The sequence below is a fragment of the Gymnogyps californianus genome, chromosome 8 (assembly GCF_018139145.2).
Source record: "Gymnogyps californianus isolate 813 chromosome 8, ASM1813914v2, whole genome shotgun sequence".
In the NCBI taxonomy this organism is placed as follows: domain Eukaryota; kingdom Metazoa; phylum Chordata; class Aves; order Accipitriformes; family Cathartidae; genus Gymnogyps; species Gymnogyps californianus.
The window spans coordinates 35,713,331-35,732,796 of record NC_059478.1 but is presented as its reverse complement, the minus strand read 5'-3'; the positions used below and the strand labels follow the sequence as shown (position 1 = coordinate 35,732,796).

Genomic DNA, 19,466 nt, shown 5'->3' with positions numbered 1-19,466 from the left:
GCTGCCCGCACCACGGCTGGCATCCGCCGCCGCTCTCTGCCCCATCTGATCCATCTGTTGGATCTCCCCGCCATCGCCCCTTCCCACCCTCCGACTCAGCCGCCAGCCTCACTGATGTGCCACGCGCCCGCACAAATGCCCACGCAGTTAATCCGGAGCTTGCCAACGTTTTTAAAGCTGTACTCATAATTATAGAGGCAAAAACTTATTTGCTGAAGTCTTTCCACAGAAATTAACACTGATGTGCTGCTTATGCTTAGAGTCAAAACCAGATCCAGATGGCACAGTAACAGTATTTATCCTGCAGAAGTTAATAAAAAGCTACCTGCAATGTTTCACTGATCTTGCAGACAGGCTAACCGAGAATGACTCAGAATAACCACTCCGAGGGCTAGATGAAATACATTCATTTCCATCTCGCACTCAGCCCCTGCCCGGGCCGTGCAGAACCCCGGGGGCTCGATTCTCCTACAGCAACAGCAGATGACAGTTATCCCTGCTCGGGGTACCACCGGGGCTCACAGCAACTGGCAGCCGGCTACAGCCCTCTCGTCTCAGCTACAGCCCTCTCGTCTCACCTGCACGTGTGTTAGGGTGTTCCATACCATAATCTAAGGCAGCTTTTAATCAGCCGGCAAGTGAAAGTCGCCAAACTCACCTTTCATGCCAGCTCTCAATCTGAGAAAGAAAATGAAGACACCCCCAGAAAGTCTAATTTTCATTTAGTTTGGGAAAGCTAAATGTTTTTACCAAGAAAGATCTGTGTAGTCAGTCTTGTAACAAATACCTGTCGTACTTGTGCCTCTTTTGTGGTTCTTCGGCACCGATATTTAGATAAGCTGCGGGGAAGCAGGAGGGCTGAGGTCTGCTCGGAGATAACACCTTGCAGGGCGCTTCAGGCAGCCGCCCACCACATACCCCAAGCAAGCAGCACCCTGAGGCGCCTGAATATTCCTTGCCTGAACATTGCAATTTGCAGCGTAAGTTGCTATACATTAGAATTTATGTCTTTTTTTCTTGACAAAAGTAAAAACATCAGTGACATCACTTTCCTATAGGAAAATGTAAAGAAATCCAGGGTCATTTTATCACCTGAGTTTGAATGCAAGTAGTATACGCAAATGTCAAAATAAGTAATACATCAGGGAAATTCAAAGTGTATTTTAATTAAAATGATACCCATTCCAAATATAAACCAAATCATTACCACAATTAACATTACATGATTTTTTTTTTAAAAAAAAGGGAAAGAACCCTCATTAAAAAGTTATTATTGTTTACCAGGTTTTGGATTTCACTTCATTTTCAATACTCCATAAAATATCAACAGGTGCAAGAGCATTTAACCACATTTCCAACCTAATTAAAAAAAAAAATCTAAGTTAAATCAACAGTTTTAAGTTGGACTGTTGGATTAGAAGATATGAGAAAAATTAACGGTGCATCCTGAGGAGCAGTAACAGAAACCAACCCTTTTGATCTAACACCCTTGCACCATTAGCATGACAAACGAGAAACACTCATCTCCGCTGAGAGAGGCAGGATAATATTCCTGAGTGTGCAACACGGCTGCTCTCAAACACAACTTACTGACTCCATAAATTCCAGAGCCAAAGGATTACAATACAACAGAAACGGACCCACAGGAGAGCAGAGGCTGTGTGCCACAGTGTACGGTCCATGTACAGCCAGACATCAGCAGAATAAATGTAATTGCACAAAGTGAGAACTCCCTGGGAATCCAGCATTAGACTGAACAGATTTAAATTCTCAAAGGCAAATCAAAGGAAAATCATTAGCAGTTTGGCTTTCCATGTCATCTTCTTCAGCCATTTCAACATTCAGTTTCAAGTTCCAGTTTTAAATATCAAGCCTTATGGTCTGCAAACTGCAATGAGAGGAAAAATGAGAGATAATTATGCTATGCACCTATATCAACCACGCACTTTTTTTTTTTTCTTTTCATAAATGAGATACATTTTAGCATTAGATTGTCTCCGTGCTCTGTGCTGGCATATAGAAATACATGCAGTTACTGTTGCTAATATTTCCTATCACCAAACAAACAAAAGAGAGAGAGAGAAAAAACAGAGGGACAAAAAATTTCCTGTCTGTACAGTACATCAAACTACTACACATCTGCTACAATTGCTGCAGGACTCAAATTTATACTTTACCCACCAATACCACCACGTTCTCTCACACAGACAAAACTCTATTTCAAACACCTTTATTTTTTTAATTCTTTTTGGGGGATGCAGGTGCCCGCAGGGATGCAGAGGTGGCAGAGGAGAACAAGGTAGTGCCGAAACTAGTTCTGCCTCGGCCATTGACTTGGAGCTGACTCAAGGTCCACCAAAGACTGTGAACTTTGTCCTCAGCATTGCAAGGACTCCTCAGGAGTCACCAAATCTGCAGAATTCCCACTCAAAGAAAACAAACAGAAAAACCAACGAGAGTTATGGTGCTCCCACAGTACGGAAGTATAAGCTGGGAGAAGGGAAGAAGGAAACTCATGCTTTTTTAGTGTGGTTATTTATTAAACTTTATTCCAATACTTGCTGAAGCCCCCCTTAAGCGTGTGCCTTGCTGCAGTCCTTGGTTTGTCTCCTTCTCTTTGGCCCCCTTGCCCACCCCACGGCGTGGCAGAGAGCATGCTGCCCTGATGAAACGTTTTCACTGCCTGGTAGCAACATGCCTAATATCTACATTTGCCTGTGTGGGAGCAACGTGTGATCAAGTGGATACAAACAGACTAGGAGTACACTTAGATTTTGTAAATCAAAGTTTTTGACTTTCCAGGAGTGAAGTTCTATATCAGGCAAACAGGATACTTGGGAACGGAACCTAAAGTTGTAAAGACAGAATAACAAATTTTACGGATGGGATTGCGTGACAGTAGCTGGCAGTTCCTGAGAACAAAAACTAAGCTTGCAACAAGAACCAAAGATGTAGTACGCATCCTTGAGCAATGGATATCCTGAGATCTCCAACAGCATTTGTAAGGACTGGCTGGTGCTTTGCTCTGGCAGCAATACCTCTGGGCTCTGTCTCTTGCCCACCAGGATCAGGAGGAAATTCTCCTTCCTCTCCCCAACACATAATTATGCTTATGAAGGTTGGAAGGATTTTAGTCTTCCATTGAAGGTCTGGAGAACAGACAAAATTAGAGCCTGAGGCAGAGTACCTGTGTAGGCTTAAGGCATCTGGTTCACATGCCTCGCTCACACATTCAGATCTAAAGCTGCCGTGAGATTTCACGTCAAGAGGAATTCTCCTGCATACCCAAAGGTCAGGGACCTCCTTCTGGGAAAAAGAAAGGACCTTTCACACGACGTGATCTGCTTCCTAGGATCATCTGGGAAACCTAATAAGTTATATGCAATTGCAGAAACCAAAGACATTGGCAATGCCCTTGATAAGTCACAGCGTGACAAATACAGAGTACAGCATGACACGGCACATTCTGCAATGAAATAGTGGTACATCAAACTGCAAGTCTGCAGCTCCCGAAGGGGATCAATCAGACTGATGTCCCGGTTCAAAGGCAAGTGCCCATACTTTGTATTTTCCGCTATGACTAATCCTTTCCAGTAAAAAAAAAAAAGTGATTAAAAAAAAGCTTGCAAAAACCCCCATTATTCCTTCAGTCACAGCATTAGCCGACCCAAAGCACAGCACAAATCTGCGTAGGACCAAAAGACAATACCCATTTAACCAGCCTCTCCCCTGCACATACGCGTGTGTGTATACTCGTACACAAACACATCTACACCTCATGTATTTTAGGTGACCTGCCTTGAGAAGAAAAGTCACTATACGGCATCACATTAATTACCACGTGTAAAGAACAATTTTAATCTATTGTCTGAAATACAGAACTTTGGGTAGAGGAGTAGAAATAGTGCTTATAAACAAAATAGCGTTACTCAGATATTGGACTTACTGTCTGGTAGAAGCTCTTTTCTTGAAGCTCCTTAATATATTTCAACCCTCTCTAAAACTATGACATGAATAATCTGAAGCACACACTAAGCACTTCGATGCCTACATGAGAGTCTCCCCTCAGCCTGACTTTAGCGGCTATCCCCGTCACTCAGACGCCAGGGACATCCCGTCTGCTGTATCTGAATCTCTGTCAATTCAAATCGTTACTGACAAGCATTGTAAACCTTGCTGCACAGAGAAAGCCAACAATGAAAGCTTTAAAACTGCACACACAGTCTGCAAGGTACGCTTATGAGTAGTTTAGAAACTAAGTGAGGTGAGAATTACCAGGAGACAGTTTAGTGAGAAAGGCAGAGGACTACAGGGGAAATTATTTTTAGAGTGACGGCACTAAGGTAACAACCCACTTACCGCAGCTTTCAGAGCTTGATCTAGATCTTCCAGTAAATCTTCTTCATCTTCCAAACCAACTGACAGGCGAACTAATGTATCACTGATTCCAAGAGCTTTTCTATCTTCTTTAGGCACTGAAGAGTGAGTCATGATGGCCCTGGAGGAAAAAAATAGCCTTTTTTCTAAGAAGTGTTTACTTTTATCGGTAAAGACTAAACAAATTGGTTTCCTGCCAACATCCCCTGAAATTCCATTAAGATTTTACACCTTTTGTGTACCACTTGCTGGTTAACCCACAGACGGAAAGAGATCGTATCATCAGTCACTGTAAACTATGCGAACTGCAGACAAGTCAGTGACTTGTATCTCCCATACTGTTTCAGTACAGTATTTCCAAGCTACAAATGATGAATAAGAAGTGGATACTTAACAATCTGGAACTGAAAAAGGAGAAAATCCTATTCCTCTTCCTTCCAGATATTTTTTAATTTTTTTTTTTTTTCCTAAAAAAGAGTACCTAAAAGCTCTGCTTTAAGCATGTGAAGAAACAGCTATAGTATACAATCTCCAGTATAAAATCTCCTGGGTTTTTTTTTTTTTTTAACTTCTGATTTCTCAGATCACTTGTCAAACTGTACCCACTTACACTGAAGAGTTTATTCTCTCCAGCTATGGAGGATATAGGTCAGAAGCTATTTCCCCCATATGCTCAGTCACTGACATCTACCAATTCGCAATTACCTTTCAGCTGCTTGAGTGTTTTAAGATTTGCTGTTATTCTAAAGTGAGTAACTGAAACGATTTAGCATGTAAGTTTAGTCATAACTTTCCAACTTTTTTTGAAAAGCAAATTGGATTTAAGTAAAATAATCTAATTCCATAAAAATCCCATTTTTAGCCTTTTAACCTAGACAGGGGCAACTAAGTATTACTAAAATCCCCACAAAATTTACCTGACACGGAGACAGATGCAGTTCGGTGTCGCATACTGAACGTGCCCTCTTGTGTAAGCAGGCAGAACAGCAGATCTCTTTCCTCAACAGTGTGACCAGATCTGCTCAATCCTACTTATTCAAACACACCCCGATTTCTTGGATTTGTTATCACAGCAACAAACTGCGTCTCAGTCTCCCAGTTAAAACAAGGAAGCATGGAAATTCTTTCATCATTGCATTCTTATATTCACAAAAGTCACACTCGTGTCTGGAGTAGCCGCTGGTTTTTGTGCTATACAACATACTACCCTTGAATCTCAATTAAATGCAAAATATCTTGGCTTTGTGTACTAGAAAATTTTAGAGCTCCCATAAAAGTTTTTTGTTGCTCTGCAGCTTTTTTTAGACTTTTAAGATGAAGAATGACTTACGGATGCTCTGCTAGGCTTTCGAATCCGCCCAAACTCTCAGCCAGTGCAAAAACCTATGGTAAAAAATAAACAGAAGTTAACATAAGAAGTGTAAGGTTATGAATGCTTAGAAAGAGACAGTTAAGGAAAAAGGAATATTTAGGTTTTTTTCCTCTATGTTTTTCTATAATAACTTTTATATTATAAAAGGTATTAGCTGTAATTAGGGGAAAAAAGCATACATTTAGCAGGTAAGAGCTATTAAAATTTAGAATAGACTTGTCCTAAAAAGGCTCTGAAGAGACACTGATGCAAAACTGAAATTAAAATATGCCCATGTCGAGCAAATGTAACTCAGGAGTAGTTCCTACAATGCAATGCATGGGCAGCAATGGAGGAAGAGCAGAAGGGAAAATGCACAACACGAGGGAGCGGGTTCTGCCTGGGAATCACCAGTTTTCATTCTGTTCAGAGGAAGGATAGAGCAGGCTGCCTGAACAAAGTAAGACGCAGATCTCAAAAATTGCAGTTAAGTGATTATATCCTATCCTTACATACTCTTCTTTCAGCATCACTCATCACTGTTCATATTTAACACCTATGCTTTTCAGGCTGGCAAATGGCAGACTTGATGGGGAAAAGCACCAAACATTTAAGATTCTCCTCATAAGGCTGAACAGATTTTTTCAGTCGTTGCTCGGGTCTGATGGTTAGTTTAGTATTTTGAAAATTAGTCTAAATTTCTCAGTGCCTAACAGGACTAGTGTTCGTGAAATGCTTACTGTTAGGTAAGGGGTTTTTTTAGCACTGATCTTTGAATTATGGACATGTATTCCTGGATGACAAAAAGGGCTCTCTAGAGAGCCAGCTGCACTCAAACACGGATTCACGATTTGTCTGCTGTGGATGCACTTGCTGCCCTCAACATTTCTCTGTGGCCCTGGTTGCTCATATTCACTTTTTTCCCCCCTTTAAAAACAAACAAACAACTAAACCTATCAACCAAATAATCCTCTTCTCAGCCTGGTTTAAGGAAATGGCTTTACTTTTGTACCAACCTAGTGACAAACTGATGGTTATCCAAGTCAAAGGGCTGAAGTGAATTTACTCATAAGGGACTACTTCTCCTGGAATGTATTCTCTGATACTTTTTGTCAAAGCTGGTAGATCTCCTGTGCCAGGATTAAGTGTTCTCTCTCATGTAAAAGCATATTATGTGGGAAAATCATATTTTTAGTAAATCCATTTTCAGTTGATGACATTAGCTGGCAAGTAAGATAGGGAGGAGAAGGAAGTTCTAATTTACCTTTGTCAATTATTACTGATTTGTTTTTCCAAGAACAAAACAGCAAAAACACAAGAGCAGGATGAGAAATTAACCAGAGATCAAGACTAGCAAACACATGAAAGGGTACAGGCAGGATTAATACATTGCGAAGACAAGAGCAAAAGCCTATGGTTTAGGTAAAATAAACAAACAACTATTCTCCAAACTGAGGGACTCCCTCTTTGCTTCATGATTCATGTCATTTCTCAATGGGTTTTTCTCCTGATGAGTACTTTGAAATATAACAACAGTATTACACCAGCCACCGCTTCTCTGCTTTCAAATCCTACAGGTATTTTTGCAAAAGGCTGGTATGCAGGCCCTTTATTAGAAGCAATGCCTGGGCAAACCTGGATATACTACACCCTACTGTGTAAACAAATACTTCAAATGAGCTGAGGCATCCTTTTCTTCCCTCTCATTAACCTCCCATTTACAAATAATGTATTATTCAGAGATGGTTACACCCAAAAGACTTTAGGAGCTTTGCAAGTACAGAGAAAGACTGTCCCCACCCCAAGAAAAAACACTGCCTTCCATTATCACCCTCAGAAAGAGAGTCTCCAGTCCCCCTAAGGTAGTGCGTCTTTACCGTCATTTACCTTTAAATTCTTGAGAAAGGTAGCAGCATGTTCAACATTTCCTTTAATGTAAAAGGTTACCATCCCAGGACAGCCAGTACACTGCCGCTTGACCAACTCATGCTGAGGATGTGAAGGCAAGCCTGAAATTTGTAGAAGTTGCTTTAAGTTAATCACCGTCACTTCAAAGGGTAAAGCAGCTCACCCGCAGCTATGTGGAAACAGCCCATCGCCAAGGTGGACACCTAACCCAGAGTCACCCAACGTGAAGGCTGCACAAACGACACGTAGTATTACAGTACTCAAATCCATCACTCTAAGACGTCACCCGCTCCGAAGTCTTGTCAGCCTACCTGGGAAAATGACTTTCTCCACCCGGGAATCTGACTCAAGAAATCGAGCAACAGCTAACCCGTTGCGGAAATGTTGTTTCATCCGGATTTTTAGTGTCTTCAAACCACGATTGCACAGGTAACAGTCAAAGGGAGATGGAACAGCTCCAAGAGCTACAGAAATTGAAACAAAATTCCACATAAAACAAAGGGTTTGGGGTTTTTTTTTTACTAAAACTAAATACAGTGTTAATTTCCAAAATTCCAGAAGTTAGAACAAGACAAGTGGAAAGACATCTGATGCCATCTGTCTTCCTCATCTCACACACGTAGGAAGCCAATTAATGAGCTGAATTAACAAGCTGAAGCCTCAAGGATTAAATTTATTAGACATAATATACCTTTACTCTTTCTGCTGTAGACAGAGGGCAGACAGAACACTGTATAGAAATCTATTCATTACAATTCAGAGGTAGTAAAGTTGCTAAAATCAACCTATATAAGAAAATTCTGCATTAGGCATATCCTCTGGTATGTGAATGAGTTTAAAAAAACCCAGATGTACTTGACACGAGTTAGATGAAATTAAATAAAGGCATAATTTAAATGTTTGTATGCCTCTTCATGCATGACGTCAAGTGAATATAGGAAACGATGGTGTTCTTTCTGCCATGGTCTTAAGTATAACCTGAAGAGAGACTTTGTAAGCAGTCATGCCCCATGTAACTGCAGGTGCTGCACATGGGAGACAGACCGCAGCCGCTCTGCATCTGATGCTTTCAGGACGCGCTACATCTCCTGCCTCTGCGCAAGACGCACAGAGCTCTCTGTGCCACAGCAGCACGGGGCTCCGGGAAGCGCAACAGAGAGAGGCTCCACGGCTCAGTCCTCCCTCGGGAGCAGCGGGGCACACACGCTTCTCAGGGGAAAGCAGGGATAGAGGGGAATCACAGTCCGGCAGCAAAGAGCGCTGCCGGCATTCAAGCACCCGCCACCAGACAATTCACCCCGCTCACCAGCCGCGCTGGTGAACAGATGCTGAACAACCCACACTGCTCTCAGCATTTTTCTAGAAGCAGTTAGGAAGTGGAGACCAGTGTCATAAACTTTCTTTGAGAGAGAAGCCACAGAGGCATACTGAAAGCTATCATGTTTGCATAAGGCCACCCTACGTACCGGTGAAAGGCAGGGACGAGAATTCAGGTTTCTTACATGTGTGTTACTGCTTTCTCTCCAGTCATTTACACTTCTGCACATTTAAATGCCTGAGCTACATCTCTAGATAGATTTCATACTTGTGTGCATGCAACATGCTTCCCATTACGAGCTGGTATATTTGAATACGATTCATTTCAAGGTATTTTCTATATTGACTACTTACAGTTTTGTAAGAATTTGAGCCTTTCGTAGAGATCATCACAGTTTACTGAAACAAGTCCCATTACAACATCACTATGCCCTAAAAATGCAAGGGGAAGACAAGAACAGAATCAGCCACTCCATCTGCTCCAGGGTTCTGCCACAAACCCCCATTTTCTCAGTCTTGGTGCTAATACAGTCCCATTTTTGCGAGACGCTGGGTTCTTTCTCATTACTACAGCTGTCCTTCCTGTGCAGCACATCAATCATAAGACAGATTTCAGCTTTTTCTAAAGTTCTGGTCAGCAGCGTGCTCTGCCATGTGCTGCACGCATGCCCCCAGACACTTCCCAAGCCCGCCGCTGCGAGCTGCCAGAAAGCAGGACGTTGTACAGGAATCAGATGTGTCCTGCAGAGCAGCACCGGGCTGCTCTCCTAGCGAGAGTGAACGCCAGCTAGAAAACTTCCACTTCTATCCGCATCACCAGGGACGTGGGGTTACAGCACAGCTACTGTCACGTTAGCTCCAAGTCTGGGCTGTCTGGGAAACAACACAGTGAACGTGCTTTTGGACAGGCTCCAATGCAGCCGTATGAAACCTCCTTTGAACCTTAAGATAATTTCTGGCAGCTACCTTCTACCAAAGCCACTTGCTTTGTTGTAGTCAAATTAAAGCCAACACGGCTATAAACACCTCTAGGTGTATTACCTGAAGTCAGGTCAATATTCCTTCTCCCAGGGATAGCTTAGGAGCTACAAAGACTAATGGTCTATTCAATGGTCCATCTCCTCTAATGGTCCATCCAAGAATTACTGGCAGACACATTGGCTTTTATGAACCACCCGCAGCCAGAATGGCTTTTAAATAGCCAGCCTGAGTTGTGTTGAACTCACATACTTACCATTCATGTATTTGGTGGCAGAATACATACAAATGTCAGCCCCGAGAGATAAAGGACGCTGAAATGAAAATAATAGGTTTGATTAAAGCTTGTGTGCACTTTGGTTCATTTCGAGCTACCCAGAAAGGCTGTGATCCAACACAGAAAATAACAATAGGTGGAGAAACTAAAAAAAACCACAAAAACCTAACACAAAACTTAAACACAAAAACCTGAGAATGAAGATAGATAGAATATGTGACAAAAACAATAATACAGGAAAGCACTCTGAATTCAAGATAAGCACAATAAAAAGTACCCACAATAAAATGTGATTTAAAAGCACTGGTCTAATTCCCACCGGCTTCAGGGAGAGGAGTGATTGAATACATCTAACATACAGCCCCTTCATATTGGGGTGGGGGGGAAGGTATATTGCTTAGCTGAGGCAAGGATAAGTAATGGTATTTACTCTAAAGTATATTTCCTTAGAAAATGAAGACCTCAACACAGTCTGCAAAGCAAAAGAATTGTATTGTTTTCTAGATATCAGTATTGGTGATACTGCACCGAAAGAACAACTGAAAACCTGAAGAAAGTGCGAAGGGGTTTGTTTGCCAGGTCTCTCTTCCCCAACCTCCCAGCTTTCTTCCCAGAAGCCTTTTTAAGGTGGGGCAAACTGAGATGTTGATGGGCAAGAAGTAATGAACAATACTTTTTTTTTTAATCAGTCACTAAGTAAAGGACTTTCCACATAATATAAACATATTATAAAGACTGAAGAGTATCAATATGTTAAAAGGTAACAAAGCAAGCAGATTTAGAATAAAAGACTGCTGCTGTCAGATTAAACACGGACCTCTATTCAAGGAACGTGGATAACAGGCATTCCCAGTGCGCAGCCAGGAGAATAGTAGCATAAACACCGGTGCCTTTTACATTCAATATTGCTATATAAATCACTCTAAAATTATGATCTTCTTAGTACAGTGTATCAGCAGCGGTCTGGAGAGTTTTGAAGACATTACCTATTATGCTTACTAGAATTAATCATTACAACTGACTTTCTCTTAGCACCAGGCCAATAAAAGATACATTAACTAGCTCATATATCCAGATGCTCGCTTTTCTTCTTTCACACACGTCTTTCTGAAGTAATATACCTTGCAGGGGGGAAATCACCAAGCCTTTGGTGCGCACAAGACAAACTCGAGTGCTGCTTCAGCTAAGCATTAACACTTTCTGTAAAGCTCTCTTAATTTATAAAGATCTCAGTACCCTTAACAAAAACAAAGACACTTTGCCTTTTGCACTCAAAGTTTTACTTTAGACCTAAAATACAAGGGATTAGCTTGGTCTCCTGGGAAATATACACGAGTATTTCTAGCCCATGTTAAGATGAACAAGACTTTGAAGTTTATTATTCTGAAGCATTTTTAGAACTTAAGAAATTGTCTTCACTTCATGTATTCTAGTTATAAAAGCAGAAAAGTTATGCCAGTTGTTCGAGATTAAAATTACAAACTTCTAAGCCACACATTCACCAAAATACTGAAGAAAAAGGTAACTTGAATGTCTCAAAGAAAGACTTAACAAAGTTTGCTTGTTTTAACTTTTTCTTCCACTACCTTTCTTAGAATATCAAGTGGTTCAGAACAGATCATAAACAGCATATACAAAAGAGCTGGTATAAAAAGGCCAAAGTTAGAGAACAGGATTGTTATGGTTTCCATCACTGAGAACTAAAAACCATGATTTTTGAATGACAGAGAAGCCATTCTCCCAATGGCTTACCTGACTGTCTTGATTCAGTGCGTTTACTTGACTGCTGAGCTACGTTAGTTTTGCTGGTATCATACTGGTATACGGCTAGGTATAAAATACTTTGCACACCATCTTTACTAATGTAAACAGCAGCAGTACATGGGTTGTATTTAGAAACAGAACAGGTAATTTTACAATGCATAGATCAAAACGACAGTTCCTTGGTGATGCTTCCATTTTAAAAATGTATCTTCGAATACACTGACATAATAGGGTAATTGTAAACAAACAAAGTGCTTACCTGGAAATATGCAGACATAAAAGTGTTGTCTACCACTAGAAGAACATCTTTATGCTTATGTACTACATCTGCACAGGCCTGAATGTCAATGACCTTCAGTGTGGGGTTCGTGGGCGTTTCAACCCAAACGAGCTGCAGTAATTCAACAACACAAAACGTCGGTTTAGAGATTTTACAATGCTGGTGATGATACATGTGTAAGTCCTAAGTGCTTTTAAACGTTAACTCGGTGAGTGTCAGCTTCCCATGCAGGTTTGCAGAGTGGAAATAGAAAGCGTCCCTACTGAAGAAAGGCAAGGTTTCTTGGGAGAGGTAATATTCTCCACAAAAACAACTGATGCATGGGAAGAACATCAAAGCTTTTGAAAACCTAAGTGCATCACATCTGAAGAACACCTGACATAGCCAGAATGCCCAAAAGTTTGTAGGCCTTTTCCAGCTGAATTCTCTTCCACTAGAGCAGGGGATTATCTGCTCCAGTGCCGTGGAGTACCTCCTCCTCCTCCAACCTTGGTGTTCCCTCTGCTGTTTCTTACCTTTTCCCTCCTCCTCTCTCTCTCTCTCTCTGGTGTTTTTTACCCTTCTTAAAATGTTTTCAACGAGACACCACAAACGTCACCAAGCAGCCTGCAGTGGGGACGCATGGGAGCCAGCTGTGCCTCAACCTGTCCCCGCAGAGGCCGCCCCTGCAGCCCCCTCTGCTTTACACATACACCCAATACAAGAAGAGCAAGAATAAAATTATTTAACGACATTAAGCAAGTAAGTTCAGCAATTTCCCTCTCCCCTACCTTGGTCTCTGGTGTAATTGCAGCTTCCAGGCATTCCGTTTCTGTGCAGTCAACAAAAACCACATTCAAACCCATTTTCATGGCTACTTTCCTGAAGTACCTGTTTGTGCCTAAAAAAACCAAACAAAACCAAACCAAACGAAAAATCAGAGACACAAAGTGAAACAACTTCCTTAACTTTCCTTCACTGACCTCCAGTCTCTTGTATGCATCCATGGAAAGTCAGGAGGGTACAGTTTTATGCTGTACACCATAAATGGCACATTAGTATTTTTTTATTTCTAAAAAGTTTAAAGATTGCTGTAGTTTTAAACCTCATGGAAAAGTAATAATGGGGATATGGAATCAGAGTGATTTATGAAGTACTTTCCATTAATAGCTACTCGGGGTTTTTTAATCAGAAAATTAAGTAGACCCCTTTTAGGTTGCCTGCTTCTAACTTTTCCTCCAGCCCTTTGCCACGCACAAGCTCGCAGTTCCAGTTTTTATATCCTCTCTCCCCCACCCCACTTTTAATAACCTTTTTCCACCACATATATTCAAGCTCTTTTTTCTTCTTAATAAGCTTAATTGAGAATCTGGGAGAAGAAGAATCAAGGGGAAGACTCCAGCTACTGTGTTTCTTATCATTCCACTAAATAAATATGTAGCGAGGAACATAAAAAAGTGATTTCCTTCCTTTCTGTCTTTGAAGCCTTTCATTGGAAAGATTAAAAGAAGAAACCAGAAGCAACTAGTTGATCACTAGATGTGCAACACACTGACTATCTGGCAACACTGGCTGGATTAAAAATTAATTCATCAGGTCTTTCTGCCAAGGTTATTCAACATTTACTCACTCACACAGAACAGCAGTTTGTCATCTAGCCATAAAGTCATAGTGCATGCAGGGTATGATTCTGTGTGCTGAATGCTACGTGTCCTGGTTTCGGCTGGGACAGAGTTAACTCTCTTCTTAGTAGCTGGTACAGTGCTGGGTTTTGGATTTAGTGTGAGAATACTATTGATAACACACTGATGGTTTAGTTGTTGCTAAGTAGCGCTTATCCTAAGTGAAGGATTTTCAGTTTCCCATGCTCTGCCAGCAAGCAGGTGTGCAAGGAGCTGGGAGGGAGCACGGCCAGGGCAGCTGACCCCAACTAGCCAAAGGGATATTCCATACCATGGAACGTCATGCCCAGTACATCAGCAGGGGGAGTTGGCCGGGAGGGGCGGATCGCTGGTGGGGCATCGGTCAGCGGGTGGTGAGCAATTGCGTTGTGCATCACTGGTTTCTTATTTCTTTTTTTTGGTTGTATTCTTTTTCATTGCAATTATTATTATTCTTAGTTAGTAGTGTATTTTTATTTTTACTTTAGTTATTAAACTGCTCTTATCTCAACCCATGAGTTTTACTTTTTTTTTTTTCCTTTCCTCCTCCCCACCCTACTGGGAGGGGGGAGTGGGAAGCGGCTGCGTGGTGCTGAGTTGCCGGCTGGGGTTAAACCACGACACTACGTCTGAATAATTTTTTTTTTTTTTTTAAGGAACAATTCTATTTCTACAATAAGCTATCTATTATATTCTCTCTTGTGCTGCAATAAGTTTATTCAAGCATGGGAAATTTTCACATAGCCTGTCAACTCTACAGATACAAACCACAGAAAAGTTGCTTTATAGTAGTCTTACATACTTTTAATAATAGCACACTACAAAAAAACCTTAGATGGAAATGAGAGGTTACACTGAAAGTAGCCCTTTTAAGAAGTTACAGCAATGGCTCAGAATTCAGAGGTGTCAACTACCTACAGCTCCTACTCACGCCTCCCAAAACTCAGCGTCTCTTAAACACATCCCAGGCAATACGCTTTCCAGCACTGCCTGAGAGGTTTTTGTTTTCTTTTACTGTTCTTCTGACAACCTTGAATCCTGCGGACTCGTTTGAGTTAGCAAGCGCAGTACTGCCTTCCTATCCAACCAGGATTTTTACAAAAAACGCACTAAAAGCTTACCAAAGCTCGCGCACCCTCGGGGGAGCACAGGGACACATGCCAGCACTCAGTACCCAGTGACTCAAAGGTTGCTATTACAGGGCTGAAGCATGAAAGGCTGCACAGGGCAAGTGTGGTGGAGGAGTAAACCCCGCACGGCAAAAAGGAGTCAGCGCAGGCAACAGCAAGGAAGTGGCTGACAAAGGACCGGGCTGCAGCGTGCAAGAACACGAGCAGGAAAGACGGCTAGGAACAGCCAGAAGAGCACAGCCTAGGAGAAAAACAAGCGGGGACTTAGGGGACAAGGAGCCCCTAATAACCGAGGGAAGAATGAAGGGGCTGAACACATACTGGCCGTGGCGGCCAGTGGCAGATCTGCAGATGTATGTCATGCGGTGTAAACTCTACTGAATAAGGCTGTCTGTGGGGAAGCTGGTCTCTTTACAACAAAAGTATGAAAAAAATTCAGGGAAGAAACAATGAAAATCATCTCTGCAGAAACCACCACAGGCTGAGGCTTTAACGAGGAGGTGAACTGGTTTTGCTTGAAAATTACACCCATGGGCCTTTCTGAAGTGAGGAACTGATAATATGCTTTGGCCAAATGACTTTGATTCACCGAGTTTTGTGGTGGGAGGGCCGTGAATTAAAGGAGCAGATTGTCAGCAGGGATTCCTGCTGTCTTCACTCAACTTGGCTCCAGATGTACTTTGGAGAAGAGCTACCTGGCATGACAGAACTAAGACATTAAAAGCAAATGTATGTATTTATATTTGATGCGCACAGGCATAGAGAACTGACTGCAAAGAGTAATCACTTTCAGTGATAGCAAAGGTGACTACTCTTGCTGAAAGGTTTTCCAGCTATTGCTTGGGAAAACGCTACCTGTTGCTGGTCTCTCTAACCCTCCTTTGAAGACAAAGCAGATTTGATCTCTTTGTGCCAAGGCCTTGAAGCAGAGGGAGACAAGTTTTGCTGATCAGTGAAACACAGGAGTCAGGCACTGAGGACACTGATTGTCACAGGGCATCCTGGCAGACTTTCCTACTAGGGACTTTTGGGTGGCACCAACCTTTTGAAGGACTTTGGCAGAGGTGGACGCACTCTGTTTGTTACTGGGGAGTTTCTTGGAAGAATGGATCAAAAAAACCTATGCAAGATCAAAACCTAATATGCTGCAGCATCACTGAAGCATTCAGAAGACATGGGCGTAACAGATGCGAGCTGTGCTTTCAGGGAAGATGACAGAATAGTTGTCTGAAACAGCCCAGACAAAATGCTGGTTGGTAAAGGGTCAAACCAAGAAAATGAATAGTAGAAATACCAGAAGCTGGAAAGCTCTGCTGCATTGGACTGCAGAGGGTCCCGCTCTGCAAACAAATCTGTGCAAGGCTAGGATGTTGCTATCTTCCCCTCATTCAAGCATATATTTATAGTTAGCTATTTTTTTTAAACCTCCGTGTTGTGCCGCAGAATCTTTCAGTGTCTGAATTTCTAACACCAAAATCAGACAGGAGTGTTCTGTGTTCTCATCAAGTGATAAAGCTTTACACAAAAGTAAGGTCCTACATGGGAAATTCAGAAAGTTCATGAGAATCACAAATAGGTACATTTAATCATTTGCACAATGAAGATCAAAAACACACTTGGGCTTTACATACCTCCATAGACATCATCCATGCAGATAATCGTATCCCCTGCTTTTAACAGGTGAGTAATATTCAAAGTAGCAGCTAAGCCAGAAGCATAAGCTAAACCTGAAACAGAAAAGAGTAAGTGGCAGACAGACTGTATTTTAATGTGATACAACCTTGTCAAACTTGCCTTCGCTTTCCTCACTTTGCTTTTAAAAGGAACCTGTTCTGTCACTCTCGTTTATGCTATCTCACTCGTTAAGTGGATTCAGTAAAAGCAGCAGCCTGATTTTACACAGAGTGGAACCCAGGATGAACACTGGTAACACAGTCTGGTAACAGCTGCTGCCGGCCTCCTGCTCCCCACCGCATTCAGTGCTGCTGCACAAGGACGGGTTCAGTTTAGCTTAGGCATCAAATGCAGCGAGAGGACGCGCTACAGAAAGCCCAATGATTGAGCTGGACTTCCCTGAATGATAAGCGTTGGACTCTTTCACACCACGAAGCAGCTCTTGCCCATAACCAGTAGTCAGAGGCTGCGAAAGCCTTGCTGTGATACAACTGCTGCTGACAACTCAGTGTCCTTGCTCCCCAAGTTATGCCTACTGTAGACAGTCAGGAGACACACATGCTGACATCTTGCTTGAGGAACCCATTAGTTGCTTACAGTATTTAGCTCCATCTAGTGCTGCCACAGCCTTCTCCAGGCAATCCCGGGTAGGGTTTCCACTCCGGCTGTATTCATAACCCTATTGTGAAAGCAAGAAACAAACATAACGTAAGCAAGAGCACTGAGAAAGTTTTGCACAATAATAGTCCTAGGTTCCTTAAAAAGCCCTCGCTTTCAACACGAAGGTTACGCATCCACCTCCTCCAAGAACAGCAGGCTGGTTTTCTGGCTACGTCAAGCTTCTGTACACGACACCTAACTGGGCATCGCCAACCTGAAAGTGGTTTCTAGGGGTGCACTGGGGGAAGCATCATACTGCTAGCCACATTCTCCTGCTTTTTCCTAGATATCCAACTCTGGTCACTGTTGGAGAAAAGGCCTTGGGTTGACACAGTCCACTCATTCTTACGTTATCAGGAAGAACGTGTCCCATCTCCACAATGCTCTGCTTGAAAGATGCTATATGGCCAGTGCCAACCTGTACCCATCAAAAGTTCTTGAAAGCTCAAACGTTTCCCTGGCATGCAATCAGACCAAGTTCCACGTTTCAGTGCAACAGCTTTTTATGTGAATATTGAGAAAATTTAATGAGAAAAAAATACTCATGCATGCACAGATGCACTTGTAACAGAGACAACCTGGCTAAGCATCCTGGTATTTGCGTACTTTCAGGATTTCTGTTTAATGACAACTTCATCATATTCAGGAATCTGGCAGACCGCTCTCACAGAGCTTCCGGCAAGAACACGGCCACTCTATCATCAGTACGTGAGTACAGCAGCGCGTGACTCCTTCTTCTGTGGTCTTCTTCAACACAGCTACCTACTTACAAGCATTCACAATTTTAGTCCAAGTGATTTTGTGTGGAATCAAAGATCACAAGGCAAATTCCTATTGCCCAACCAGCACAGCGTGGTGTTCAAACCTCAGATTTGGAACAAATACTGCTTTATCAGTTGCAAATTTGTGTCATTTCCCTCATACGTGCACAGCAGCCGTCAGAAACTTCACGATAGTTCAACGCAAACACTTCCAGTACTTACTACAATACATCCACAAAATACTTATGAAATATTTGTTCAATCTGGAAGGATAACTGAAGCAGCCCCTTACACAATCTATGTAAATGAGAAAATGCATTCTGCCTGGGCCCAGCGGCAAAGTACAGTATTGTTATCACACAGACTTCAAGAAAGCCCCCGGCTGCATGCAACCCATCTGACCAAGGCCTGAACCTTAACGCAGTTAGCAGCTTCCTGCACCTAACGCCCATGCGGTTAGCAGAGCGGAGGCTGCCGAGTCCGAGAGGTGCTGGGTGCCCCCCTTCTTGCAGCTTTCACATTGAAAATCACCCTACACGTGCCTTCCAGCCCACTGCGGGAGAAACCATCTCTTCCAGTGGGAAAAAGATGTTTGGGGTTTGGGGTTTTTTTCCCAGGAGCTAGCACGAGGGAAAATATTTCCACACACTGCAAACCGGGAGCCCCGCTCCCCTTCCCAGGGTCTGTATTCTCCCCGGAACCCCCCGCCCGGTCGGGCCACGCCGGGCCCTCGCGGTGTCCCCAACCGTGCCCCCAGACCCCGTCCTGAGCGCCACATCTTTGACCCCAGACCCCCCGCGCCGCCCCGGAGGCTCCCCACCCGGGCGGGCCGGGCCGGTGAGGATAAACCCGGCTCGGGGCTCCGCCGGCGGCCGCACTCACCGCGTGTTGCCCGGGGGCCTGTTGCTTGAAGGTGGTGGAAAGGGAGATGGGCGGAACCACGGCGCCCGACCGCCACTGCTCGGGCTCCTGCCCGGCGTGGATGGCCTGCGTGGCGAAGTGCGCGAACGGCGGCAGAAAGCCCCGAGCTCCGCCGCCCTCCATGGCCGCGCTCCGACTGCCGCCGCCGCTGCCGCCGGCACCACAGACACCGCCACTGCCGCCGCCCCGCCCCGAGGGGCCCGGCGAGGGCGGGGCTTCGCCGCAGCCCCTCCATTGGTTGGAGCGGGGCGGGGCGGGGCGGGGTCGGGCAGCGCCCGCGCCGCAGGGCGGGGAGCGGCGTCCCGCTGCGGCAGCGCCCGTCCGCTGGGGGGCGCCGCCGGACTTCAGCACCGCGCGGCGGCGGCGGCGGCTGCAGGCGGGCGGGCGGGCTGGGGCCTCTCCTCCGCCCCGCTGCCTGCAGCGGTAAC

General features: G+C 43.7%; 1 protein-coding gene across 1 annotated transcript; it reads right to left on the bottom strand.

Annotated features, from left to right (window-relative positions):
* Positions 1-1,146: 1,146 nt before the first annotated feature.
* On the bottom strand, positions 1,147-19,161 carry CTH (cystathionine gamma-lyase). The gene is made up of 12 exons (XM_050900852.1): positions 19,000-19,161; positions 17,294-17,375; positions 16,654-16,749; positions 13,023-13,132; positions 12,232-12,363; positions 10,188-10,245; positions 9,308-9,385; positions 7,948-8,100; positions 7,616-7,737; positions 5,708-5,760; positions 4,360-4,498; positions 1,147-1,888 (listed from the first exon to the last, which is right to left on the bottom strand). The coding sequence occupies exons 1-12, from the start codon at positions 19,159-19,161 to the stop codon at positions 1,868-1,870; spliced, it is 1,206 nt and encodes a 401-aa protein (XP_050756809.1). The 3' UTR covers positions 1,147-1,867.
* Between the last annotated feature and the right edge of the window lie 305 nt (positions 19,162-19,466).

Coding starts and splice junctions, on each gene's coding strand:
- CTH (XM_050900852.1), bottom strand. CDS start 19,161: ATGGAGGGCGGCGGAGCTCGGGGCTTTCTGCCGCCGTTCGCGCACTTC. Junction 13,133..16,653: donor CATGGATGATGTCTATGGAG/GTATGTAAAGCC, acceptor TGGTTTTTTTAG/GCACAAACAGGTACTTCAGG. Junction 4,499..5,707: donor GAAAGCCTAGCAGAGCATCC/GTAAGTCATTCT, acceptor TTTTTCCTCCAG/GGCCATCATGACTCACTCTT.